The sequence below is a fragment of the Myzus persicae genome, unplaced genomic scaffold (genome assembly GCF_001856785.1).
Source record: "Myzus persicae strain clone G006 unplaced genomic scaffold, MPER_G0061.0, whole genome shotgun sequence".
NCBI lineage: Eukaryota > Metazoa > Arthropoda > Insecta > Hemiptera > Aphididae > Myzus > Myzus persicae.
Window position 1 is genome coordinate 162924 of NW_019100626.1, and position 12541 is coordinate 175464.

The following is a 12541-nucleotide window of genomic DNA, read 5'->3' on the forward strand; positions in this document are numbered from 1 at the left end:
ATTTCTCATCAACATCTTTTTAAGTTTTGAACTTAGGTATTGGAATGACAACATACATTTTTGATTTCATATTATGTCGAAGAAAATTTACAATGTAGGTACTTTTATATTATGAAATGTTCAAATGTATATTAATCGAATTTCTAATCAGCTGTTAATTAGCTTATAATTAAAGTAAGTTATAAGTTTTAACTAATAAGCATAGCCATAACTAGACCTTAAAATTAGGAGGGCTCTAGCCCTAGCATTTTTATAATTAGTAAATTAAGTGTGGGGCTCCACTCCCTACACCACCAAAACCTGTTTCATTAATTGACAATAAATACGATTAATATTTTATTTTATTATTATGGTATTTTGTGTGTATAATACGAATCTTAAAAAGTGGAAAGATTAGGTAAACATTAAATTATTAAAATATGTTATTCAAGTTTTTATTTTAATTTTCTTAAAATATAAGTGAAAGTTAAAACATTTATGTGGGCAACATTATTATAATATAACTATAGTCAATACAGTTTAAGCATCCGCTCAGAATAAGTAAATCGTTTTAAAAATCCTCTTTATTTAGAACATTTGATAAATCTCTTTAAGCCATCCCCCACCCCCGGGGCATGGCAGAAACCTACGGGTGCCCCATTCGAAATTCTGCCAAAAACAAACACACACGTGTTCCCCCCTACCGTCCCAAAAAATATACAATACAAACCTACAATACAAATTCTACTACAGCTAATGGCCTCAGTTGCCGAAGCTTAATAAAAAAAAAAAAAATCTCTTTAGATACCTATAATAATTAACTTAGAGAATCGATCTGGCGTTGCTAAAAATGTTCTATCACAAGATGCAGAACTTGTTGAAACAGAATGTGATATATGAAGCATTTTATATACATTTGGAAAATTAGCCGTTTTTAATTATTAATATTTTCTAAAAGTTGATTATCTAACCCAATTTTCTGAGTTTTATTCAGTTTCGTTTATTTTATATTTTATAAATTCGGAAAACATAAGGAAACAAAATTTAACTCATTTATTCTAATAATAATAACAACGACGTTGACCAGAATGCTAACTATTAGACACAAACACACAACCGTTGTATTTATGAAAATCGAAGGACGATGATGATATAATAAAATAATATAAAATCTAATTAGGTTTTAAGCAAGACCCCTAGGTCTATCCCATAACCTCGGTAGGTACATCAAAATACGCCAAAAATATTCTCTTTTGGAATATGAAATTAAAAATGTGCGATTTCATTCTAAAAAGTAACAAAATTAAAAAAGATGATTGTTAAAATAGTAAATATACGATTTCTATGGAAAATGTTATTTTGAAATTACTTAAAATTATGTAAAAATTGACAAAAATGTTTCCGAAATATTAAGTGACCTAATAAAAAAATCATCATCCTGTATACTTAATGTATAAATGTATAATATATGGTAACACAAGTACCCACATACAGCTACGGGATTTAAGTTATAATGAAATAAATAATTTCTGGCGATATTTTCGTATATTATAATTTATAATAAATGTGCAATATTATAATGTACATTATATTATGTATAATGTTATATTAGATCGCTTTTATTACATAATAAAAACCTACCTATTTAATACATTGTAGGTATATATTATAATATATTATATTAACTGTAATACTGTGTGTTGCACAAGATTATAAAATGTGATTTTTTTGTCATTTACCTACTTCTTTCATTGAAGTTAAATAACATTACATTAATTTTTATTATGCAGCTGCAATATTTAAAAAAAAGTACATTACACAATTTCAAATAATAATATATAATATGCTTATGCAGACAAGATTATAGTAGAAGTACCTAATGTTTATACGACATGAAAACATGCAGTAGTGCAGCACATTGTGCAGTGGTGCACTGAACTGTCTGAACTACATACCAATAGACCAGTACCCTACAATACTATTAATATTATGCTTAATACTGACTTATCTAGTTTATCGTACCTATGTAGCTTTTTCAAGGTAGGTACTAATGCACTATAGTAATTAATTACTAATTTAAATTAATATGAAGGGGTAAATGGTTGGATTTAGCTACGTGCGAAAACCCATAGACCCATACATAGAAAATAGAAATACATTTTATATGCTGAGTTCAGCTATTAATCATTAACTACTCGTATAATGTATTGGATTTTAGATTCTGGGGATGAATGTATTTATTGATTTTACAATGATATATGTTTTTTTTTGTGCCCGAGTACCTATTGCCTACACGATGAGAAGTCAAAATATTGCTTCGACTTCCAACCACAGTATTTTCTGATGGGACAGTAAATCTAGTTGGTGCAATCGGACATTTGGGAGGTCAACATTTGAAATTCCTATAGAAGATTTCAAAAATGAAAAAAAAAAATGTATGATCGATTTTCGACAATATTAATTTTGGTTTTTGGTATAACACTAACTCTAAAAAAAATTATTGGAGATAAATGGAATTTAGTATAGTAAAAAATATTTTCACTCATGTTGAGCTATATACACTATATAGGCATATCAGCGTATAGGCGCAACAAGACCCCTAAAATGTGGGGTATGCTATATAGGTAATTGTAAATGCCTCCCAGAGCCGTGGAATGCTTTGTCTCCCCCACACCCTCTATCATCAAAATTTCATAATCACACACATTACAAGTTACAAATCTACAATGTTCAATACTTCAAATTGTTGGGTAAGAACCAAATATATGTATATAATACGATTTTTATTAATATACTTAGGTATTATTAAGATATTACCTATATCTACAACGTATGGGGGGGGGAGGTTATCCCAGTAATACACAGACGACCAACCGGTGGAGTATCTAGCCACCGGGCCCCAAAGTATGTTCAAGTTGGGGGGGGGGGGGGCACAGGACCTTTAGCATAACATAAAAAAAATAATGAACATTTTTTTTTTATTTACATTATATTTGTTAAAAAATGATTTGATTTGAAATACGTAAAAAAATAAGGTAGCGCTTATTATCTTGTTTACTATCTAATAATATAATATGTACGTCGTGGGTTTTTCAAACTGGTGGCCATAGCTATACAAATAAATTATCATAACTCATACACAGCTATTCTAAGAATATTTTTTCCGAGGCAGCCACTAACATGTGCAGGCTTCACAGCAGCTCTATAACCTATTGATGAAAATATTGTGATTTATACGTCATATGTTGTCGTCTCCTTACAATCCTTAAATTTATTATTAGTTCTCAATTACGTCACCGAAATAGACAATCTGATTTTGACGGGCGGTCACTGTGTTACTCCTTGTGCGGAAAATAGGAGCCGGCGAGAAACGTGACTTTCTGATTATCACAATTTAACTTTATATATAAAAAAAAGCCAGACTGCGAATGCCGACCAACAAAGTCCGGACTTTGAGCCCTTAATAATCAATATTTGTATTCTGATTGAATTTTTATGTAAAAGAGGGCCTCTGTCTACTCCTATGGCCCAAGGACTATCAGGTAGTTTCTCGCTACGTCACTGCAGTCAACCATAGCATACAATATATATTTAGACCTTTTTGATGGACCTACACCTATTGTCGGCAATCCATTTTTCCATGTATCATTATGTTTATCATCCATATCAATTATGTGGAAAATGTTATCATTTATAGGTAGGCACCTAACGAATAAATATATGAAATATATAATAAAATGGTTTTTGATTTTTTTCGGTAATTATTTCATATTTTAAAAACAAAAAATTTATGGTATTTTACTTTTATAATAGTTATACCTAAAAAACAAGGGGTTCTAAATTAGGACTTGGGAGAGCTAGAGACCCCTTTTGCACCCCTCCCTCCCCCTAGTTGCGTTAATAGGCATATGAAATTTTTGATTCATATTACTTTTTTTTAATTAACTAATGTCGATATCAAATTTTTCGCAATTTTTTCAAATTTAATATCATAACATTTATTTAGTAATATAATTAGGCTGATAGACTGTCATCACTTAAAATTGTTTTTCATAACAATGGTTATTGAATTCAAATTTAACACATCCATTACAATGACACTATAGACACCTAACGTACAGCAGAGCGTTACCCACTTAACTACTTTTTTAGATTGGTTTGATGTTACAAAGATAGCAATAGAACAGAATATACATTATACAACTTTGTTTTTCAATGATTTATTAATATTATAAATAATTGGTAATTTATAATAATATAACTAATTATCTAAGTAATTACAATTTTGTTGAACACAGACTTTGTCTTTTAGAATATCATAAAAAGTACAAATTGGTAAATTGGTCAATAAACGAATATTTAATAAAATAAAACAAACAATATATTATATTATGGTAGTTAATACTAATTATTCATAATGGAGCTATCATAACAATGAGTAAAACTAATAGAACCACCAAGAAATTAAGGAAACCACTTAGGACTAGCTTAAATCATACCTATCACAGTAATTTGTTTATGTATTTTTGGCAATGAAAAAAAAAATGAACAATACATAAGGAATAATAATAATTCACTGGCAATTAGCATTTCAAATTGTCAATTTCTTAAGTCACTAACCAGTTTGGAATACCAAAATATGCACATTATTTAATTAAATAAAGGTAATAAAAAAATATTATATAAGGTATTGCAAAAAAGAAAAAAATTGAAATGTACTTATGTGTCTTGGTTAGAACATAAATCACAAACTCGAACAGGGTTAGGCCAACCTCGGTGTGGGACTGGTTTCCGATGGTTGGAACAACTGGAACAAACTCCATGGCCACAATCACGACAATGATGCAATATTAAAGTAGATCCGAATTCTGATTTACATATATAACACTCCAATGCCTCACTATCAGGTACCCAATAAGATGGTCTAGCTGTATCTTTAATAAGATCTAAAAAACAAGATTAATTAAACACCGCACTATTAAACAATAAAAATAATAATAATAACATATTACACTAACTTTTTGGATATTCTAGAACAGAAGCAACAGAAGATAATGTTTGAACTACAGCTTCACTAAACTTACGTGCCCCAACTTCGTTCTCATCACCTCGACTAGATGAATCTGAACAATTACTACTTATACTTCCTATGAATGTTTTAAAATAATAGAATTTTATAGTTTATAACTTAAGACAATATAGTGAACAAACCAGATCGTTTATAACAAAAATTGCACACACGAACAGGTGTATTCCATCCTCTTTCAGGAACACACAATGTTCGCTTAGAACATTCGTCACAAACTCCTTCTCCACAAGCTCGACAATGATGTTTTATCGATGTTGAAGAAAATTGTAATTTACAGACAATACATTCCTAATACCATATCAATTACTCTAATTATAATTAATTTATATGAGAATAGGTAAAAAATAATAATGAAAGTTGTTTATGCAACATAAATAGTACCTTTATTTCAGCATTTGGTTTCCAGTATTTAGGTGCAAATTGATCAGCAACCCAAGAAGACAACAAGCGGGATGGTTCATAACTAACACTAGCAACTGTTTCAGAAAGGTAAGTTACTCCATCTAACACTTTTCTAGCGGGATTCATACTTAACGAAGAAGGTAAATCCATCTAAACAAATACATATATACATAATTTAAAGAATGATCTCAGTTAGTTTGATATAAAAAATAGATATAGATTTATAGAAGGATAGTTTGGAAATTCGACAAACTAGGAATTCACATTATTAACTAAAACTGTTAAAATGTATGTAGTCAAATAAATGAATAAACCTCAATTCGTAGTCTATACATTTATTTGTTTGTTGTACACTAAATAATATATCACAGAGTTTAAACTTTCTATTATTAATTATATAAGTCTAGTAAAGTAGTAACCAAGTGGAAAAGAATACATTTAACTGTCAAGTACTCATGTGTTAAGTATATATATATGCAACAAATATTGTAACTTTTTAATGATATTAGAAACATTAAATCTGATCAAATATATAAACAAATTTTAATACATTTTTATTGTAACTTTGATATATTTTTAACGGAGTTAAATCTGGTCTTCAGTTATAATTTAAATAGAGTTGGGCTAGTATTTCTTTGAAAATAATTTTAGTGGAACAATAAATTCTTTGAGTTTGAGTACTTGAAAATTACTTGAGTATTTGAACATTTTCATGGTACACGTAAATTACAGTTCTGTTATTGACAATTGTCAGTTTATTCAGTAGGTATCGAAAAAAATTAAATAATTGGAAAAAATACACAAAAAAAGTATATTAATATAATTTATGTACAAATATTAACACTTACACCAGGCCAGATATGTTTTGTTTCTGTATAAACAACAGATTTTTCTGGATCATTATTTCCATACCAATACTGTTTACTACGATAAATTAAACCACATACTGGACAATCAATGGTATACCTAAATTGTATAATACAATATAATGTACAATAAAATTAAGTATATTTAGTTTATCATCCTTCAAATTTGAGGAATATTTACCCAGACAAGGCATATTTAAGCCAAGAATTTTGATTATCGTTAGTATAATTTGTTGTAACAACAACAGGTGTTCCATTGTCTGCACAAACTTTACAAACATAAACAGAATTTTCAAATTGTGACTGATACCTGAAACATAATATATTTTTTTTTAATATAATAATTTATAATTGATATAATACAAATAAACCGAACTTGTAAATTCCTTCCTTCCCCCCCCCCCCCATTTCTCTAGGATCAAATCAGTTATTCTAGAAACTAAATTTCACTGAACATCACAACTGAACAAAACTGAATCATTTCTTAACCAATACATTATTATTTAAAACTATCACTGATTTTTCAGCTAAAATTAGCAACTAACATTAATATAAATATATATATATATGACTTATACGACATACATTTACTATAAATATAAAGTTATAACTTAATAATTAAGACAGAATAATCATATTTTATAACAATTAAAATTGTATCAAATAACTATAAATAAATAATATATAAAAAGCTAAGTTACAAAATGTTTGTGTTCGAGGCCAAGGTTAATGTGTTAACACTATTATTTTTACATTCTATTAGTTAATCTTTCTCTGACAATAATTCAAACATACAAATATTAAACATAATAATGAACAGTTAGAGTAAACAAACACATAATAGAACTTGAAACACAGTATAATTACCTGCATTTAGAATTGTTAGAATGGGGAATGTTATCTTTTAAATGTCCAACACTATTTGAACACCGCTGTTCACAAGATTGGCATACAGTTGGACATGTTAAATGTTGGTCTGGAAAGAGCGGTTCAATTGAAGTTTTAATAACGCCAGTAAATTTGTCGTTCAATGCCTAGAAAAACAACACACTTTAACTATAGTTACAACATGTATAATTTAATATATTACAATACCTTAAGAGTGAGATAAACAATATGAGGAGACCTCTGAGGTCGATTACAGTTTTTTTTAATTTCTTCATTAAGTACTTCTCTAATTTGACCAAAATCTGTTGGTGGAATTATAGTTTGAATTCCCACGTAACGAAGAGATGCAAATCCATCAATATCAAGTTGTAACTCATGAAATCTATCTTGTATCTGCTCTGAGACATCTTTACCATTATCTTTGAAACACATAGATCTTAATATTGGTATATATTTAAAGGTTAACATAAAACTTACAACAACCTAATGGTTCAGTGTTTCTAGTTTCATGAAAAATACATAATGTTGGTCCTTTTACAGAATCAGCACATTTAATTGGATCAATTGATCTATTACAAACAGTAAGTAAGGCTTTTTGAAAATGTTTTATATATGACTTAGATGCTGAACCAAGAAAGTTAAACATATCATCTTGTAATCTTTCACCCTTAACTCTGTATATAACTACATCTGATACTGCTAAGACCTAGAACAATTAAATAATATTTAATATTTCAATGCAAATTATTATTTAGTTTTAATTTACCTTGAGCAAAAGTCTTGTCCTTTGTTTATTATGGGCAGTTGATCCAGAAAATCCTTCTGTATCTAAACACACAACATTTAAGGATGGATCAAATGCTGCCCAAACTCCTACTGTACACGCTTTTTGTTCAGAAGATGTGCGAAATACCTCTGCACCTCTAAAAAAACATTGGTTCAATGTGTACGACTTTCCATCCCCAGTATTTCCAAATATAGATATTACTTTAACTGGACTAGTACTTTTATATCCATTGAGACGTTTTACAAACGCTTCAACACTAGACACCTATGCAAATGAATATCATAAAAATATATTAAATGTTTAATTAATATCTAATAAAATGAGAACGGTAATATGGGATTAAATAAGATGTGATATAAAAATCTGTTAATTATATCAACATTTTCCTTATTGTTGTTAATCATACCTTCAGTCTTTCTTTCTCATCGAGAAGTAAAAAGCTATGACAATGACCATCACCTTCCTCGTCACTGTCATTGTAATCGGGAGTAAGTTTTAATGATGTAAAATGTGAAGTTAGAGTCACATCTGGTAGACCAAAATCACTGTGAGCCGAAGAAATCGTACTGACAGGGGTCATAATGGCTGGTAACTTGTGTTGGTTCTTCAAATGGCCTGAACGACCATAACAATTGTCATCCATTGACAAGACATCTCTAAAATAATTGAATTTTGTAAGGTAAAACATAGGTTTTCAACATTATATATTGCTAAATTACGCAGTATTTTTTACCTATATACGTTCATGGCTACACACGACACAGGTAAAAGTAAGTGTAAATATTATCATCATTGAGAAAATATATTAAAATGTTTACCTTATGAATGCATTTATTGTCGTGCACTTGCAGTTTAATGTTTAACGATAACGCTCAGGTAACAAAGTAAATTATGTTAAGTGATGATGAATTATGAGGTATAAACTATTTTAATCATAATATGAAGAGCTACATTTCAGGCAACAAAGGAACAACAAAAATTAAAATAAACAATGAAATATAAATTCTGCGTAAAAAAAATATTCTTATCAGATTATCATAGTCTTGTGTTATCACTTATAATAAGAACCAAGGTGAATCTCTGAATCATGTTATCTACCATGATAACATGTTTTGATTATTTGAATGTTCCAAATAAATATTAATTATTATTAAGTAATATAAAGTAAGATAATAAAAATCGTTAACACTAAACAATTAACAAACGGTTCTTGGCTTCTTGGATCTTGCTGATAATTGAAATGGTTGAAAATGTTGAAATAGTTGGATATTCTTATGTTTTAATTGCTATTTATTATTTATTAGTATTGGTGTGTTACTAATGCTATATAATAATAATAATAATGTCTTTAAACATAAATGACATATTTATAGGAGAAGTAAGTTTTTAAAACAGTTTGAATCTGGAAATTAAATTATAAATTTTAATTTCAGTTTCAGTATAGTTAGTTCTATAAATCATGTTATGCATCAAATTAATCACTTTTTTTGGGACCAATTTGAATGAAAATAATTCCAGAAATAACCTGGTAATCACACGATTACTAGTCTATTACATATGGATGTAAATTTTATTTGATTAATTGAACACTGGTAAACCCATTTTTTTTTTTTTGTATAAAATTATTTTTTATTATTTGTATTGCATGTTATCTATCAAAATTAATTTTTTGGAGCCAGGTCTTAAGGGCATTTTTGAAATTTTTTCACAATATCAAAAACCAAGCTATAGGTACTCATGATTTAAAACCTACAGCAAATTAAAAAAAAGTATTGAATAAAAATATTGCAAATCACCATACTTATAAGTTGTAATCTAAATTTATATTATTATTCAATAGGTACAAATAATAAAGAATTCGCTTTGTATAAATTATAATAAATAAAATGTGGTGCAAACAGAGAAAAGGCATTATTTATAAGAGTATTGTAATAATATATAGTATATACTGGTATCCTAGTACTTATACTACTTATACTACAATCACTCATAATTTTGTTATTGTAATATTACAAATAATATTTTAACCTGGTATTATTTTACTTTATTTTAGGAATTTAGGTACTTACTACGTAACTTTAAAATAATATATTAAAATACTATTAATAGTTGAGAGATAAGAAACTTAAAATATATAGTATATTAAGTATTTTTTAATTGTAATTTTAGGTTGCCTCTGTCCAAAATTATGGGGCATTTATTAGAATACCAGGAAATAAGCAACAAGGTCTTGTACATCGCACACAATTGTCTAGAGTGCCTGTGGATGATGCCACAGATGTTTTATCGAAAGGTGATAAAATATGGGCTAAAGTTATTGGAACAGTAAGTTAATTAATTTGTTATGCAAGTATTTTATTAATAATTTTATAAATTATGATGTAGGATGATGGAAAGATTTCTCTTTCTATGAAACTCGTTGATCAAGGTAGCGGCAGAGATTTAGATCCCAATGGAGTTCAAATGTTGTGAGTTATAACTTTATTAATGATCAAATTAAGAAATAATGATAATACTTTCTATTATTTATGCCTTATCATTTAGTCAAGATGAACAAAGAAGAAAGATTCAACCCAATTCCAAGGGTAAAAGAACAATTCAATTAGATGCAGTTTACAACACAAAGTGTGTGAGATGTGGGACTGGTGGACATTTAGCCAAAGATTGTTTTAAAGTATGACATTTAATTATAGTTAGTTAAATATATTATCAATAATATGTTAATTGCAGGGTACATCTGGGAAAATATATGACCTTTTGCCAGAAGATGATGAGGCTGAGGCATTACACATAGTACCTATCCAATCTGAAAAGTCTGAAGTAGTGAACAAAGATGTCTTATCAACAAATGAAAAAAACAAGAAAAAGAAAAAAAAGAAAAAATCTAGCGAATCAAAGAAAAAAAAGAAGAGGAAAAGACATTTATCGTCATCTTCGTCAAATGTAAGCCATCAATTCACTGTTGCGTTGTCAAAATGGAGTTAAGTCAGATTTTGTAGTTTTAAAAAAATCTGATCTAAAGATTACCCCATTTTTGGCAATCTTTCCCTTTATTAGTCAGATTGATCTCCTAAAATCTTATCTAACTCCTATTGGCCATGCTCCAGAGAATTGATGATTTGAGATTTAATTCAATTGAACTGTTTAAAAAAAATATCGTTTTTTTAGAGTTCCAGTTCTGATGAAAGTTCAAAAAAAAAATCAAAGAAACACAAAAAAAGAAAAAAGAATTAAGAAAATACTTTTTATACTACAAATTTTCATATAATTTATTGATTAATAATTTAGTTTATTTTATTTTATCTTAAAAAGCTAATATTTATTCTATTTATTAATGTATTTTTATTAGTGAATAAGCTAAGTAGTTGACTCATTAATTTCCCCATCTTTTAATTGAATTTAAATTTAAATTTTTAAATTTAACCAATCAAACCTAACAGTTTTTAAAGTGTCTGATCACAAATCGTTGTTTTAGATTTTGTCTTTCAATAAATAGCCTAATCTAGTTTATCCATTGTCATACGCCTAATTTACGTTTATTTTAATAAATAATTTGGGTAATTGTTCGTTAATAATTTTTATAACTCAACCAGATGCCATTCTTATTTGTTGTCGTCCTCCCATCTGTATAATCAATACTTGTGTTTTTTATAACACTCATCGATAACTTTTCTTATAATTCAATGGTTCTTGAGAATAATGTTATATTACTAAGTGGAGTGTTGGGTAATTACTTTTCAAAATTAATAAAATTACGTTACACGTTATATTAAATATTTTTATTTAAATTACATTTACATTACCTGACATAACTTTTATCACGTTACATACATTTTCATTCAATAAGTGGGCGTGTTACAAATAATGTTCCTTTTTTTACAAAATCAGTCCATATAATGAATACGGAGTACAGACTAATAAGTAGTAGGTATACTAATACTACTCAGCAGTGGCGTGGCGTGGGTTGTGAGTGAGCGTAAGCACTGGTACATATTAATTACCCTCCCTCCTTCTACACTGGTACATGCAGTTAATTTAGTTATACATTTTACAATTTTACTTAAAAAAAACATATCATAAATAATAAAAATATTTTATTTATACATCAAATTGATTCTTATTTTTTTAGTGAAATCGTCAATTACATTATCATAAAATTAATTTTGGTTTTGAATTGTTGTCAACAATCGTTTCTCAATTGTCAAAAGAGACAGATCTGAAAGTCTATTTTGGGACTGGGAGTTTCTGAGATGTGTCTTTATTCTTTTTAAACAGGAAAATGAGCTTTCAGCACCTGCATTTGTTGCTGGAATGGTTACAATCAATGATGCTAATTTTGTAACCTGAGGTAGGCTATCTGATAAGCCAGTAGATTTGAGATACATCCAAAGTTCATGAATGTTTATAACCTTATGAAATTCAGTTGATGAGTATATAACAGAAAGCTCACTACGTAGAATTGCAAAATCAAAATGTTCACCATATTTATTTTTCAACGAGTCCATTGCAATTGTAGGAAATTTGCTGATA

General features: G+C 28.3%; 3 protein-coding genes across 5 annotated transcripts; 1 reads left to right on the forward strand and 2 right to left on the reverse strand.

The window, feature by feature from the left end:
• Positions 1-4492: 4492 nt before the first annotated feature.
• LOC111037443 (zinc finger FYVE domain-containing protein 1-like) lies at positions 4493-9024 on the reverse strand. 3 transcript variants are annotated; one of them, XM_022320032.1, is made up of 12 exons: positions 8745-9024; positions 8418-8667; positions 7991-8275; positions 7708-7930; positions 7432-7643; positions 7204-7370; positions 6518-6646; positions 6319-6436; positions 5450-5620; positions 5191-5356; positions 4998-5126; positions 4493-4925 (listed from the first exon to the last, which is right to left on the reverse strand). In XM_022320032.1, exons 1-12 carry the CDS (start codon positions 8756-8758, stop codon positions 4699-4701), a joined length of 2091 nt encoding a protein of 696 aa, XP_022175724.1. In that variant the 5' UTR covers positions 8759-9024; the 3' UTR covers positions 4493-4698. The 3 variants fall into 3 exon arrangements, with proteins under 3 accessions (XP_022175724.1, XP_022175715.1, XP_022175732.1); XM_022320023.1 differs by having other exon boundaries at positions 7702-7930; XM_022320040.1 differs by having other exon boundaries at positions 7702-7930; positions 8830-9023.
• A 108-nt stretch (positions 9025-9132) lies between these two features.
• LOC111037461 (nucleolar protein of 40 kDa-like) lies at positions 9133-11245 on the forward strand. Its single transcript, XM_022320050.1, has 6 exons — positions 9133-9389; positions 10181-10336; positions 10397-10479; positions 10556-10685; positions 10742-10954; positions 11180-11245. The coding sequence occupies exons 1-6, from the start codon at positions 9354-9356 to the stop codon at positions 11243-11245; spliced, it is 684 nt and encodes a 227-aa protein (XP_022175742.1). The 5' UTR covers positions 9133-9353.
• A 17-nt stretch (positions 11246-11262) lies between these two features.
• LOC111037467 lies at positions 11263-12516 on the reverse strand. Its single transcript, XM_022320065.1, has one exon. It carries the CDS (start codon positions 12514-12516, stop codon positions 12169-12171), a length of 348 nt encoding a protein of 115 aa, XP_022175757.1. The 3' UTR covers positions 11263-12168.
• Between the last annotated feature and the right edge of the window lie 25 nt (positions 12517-12541).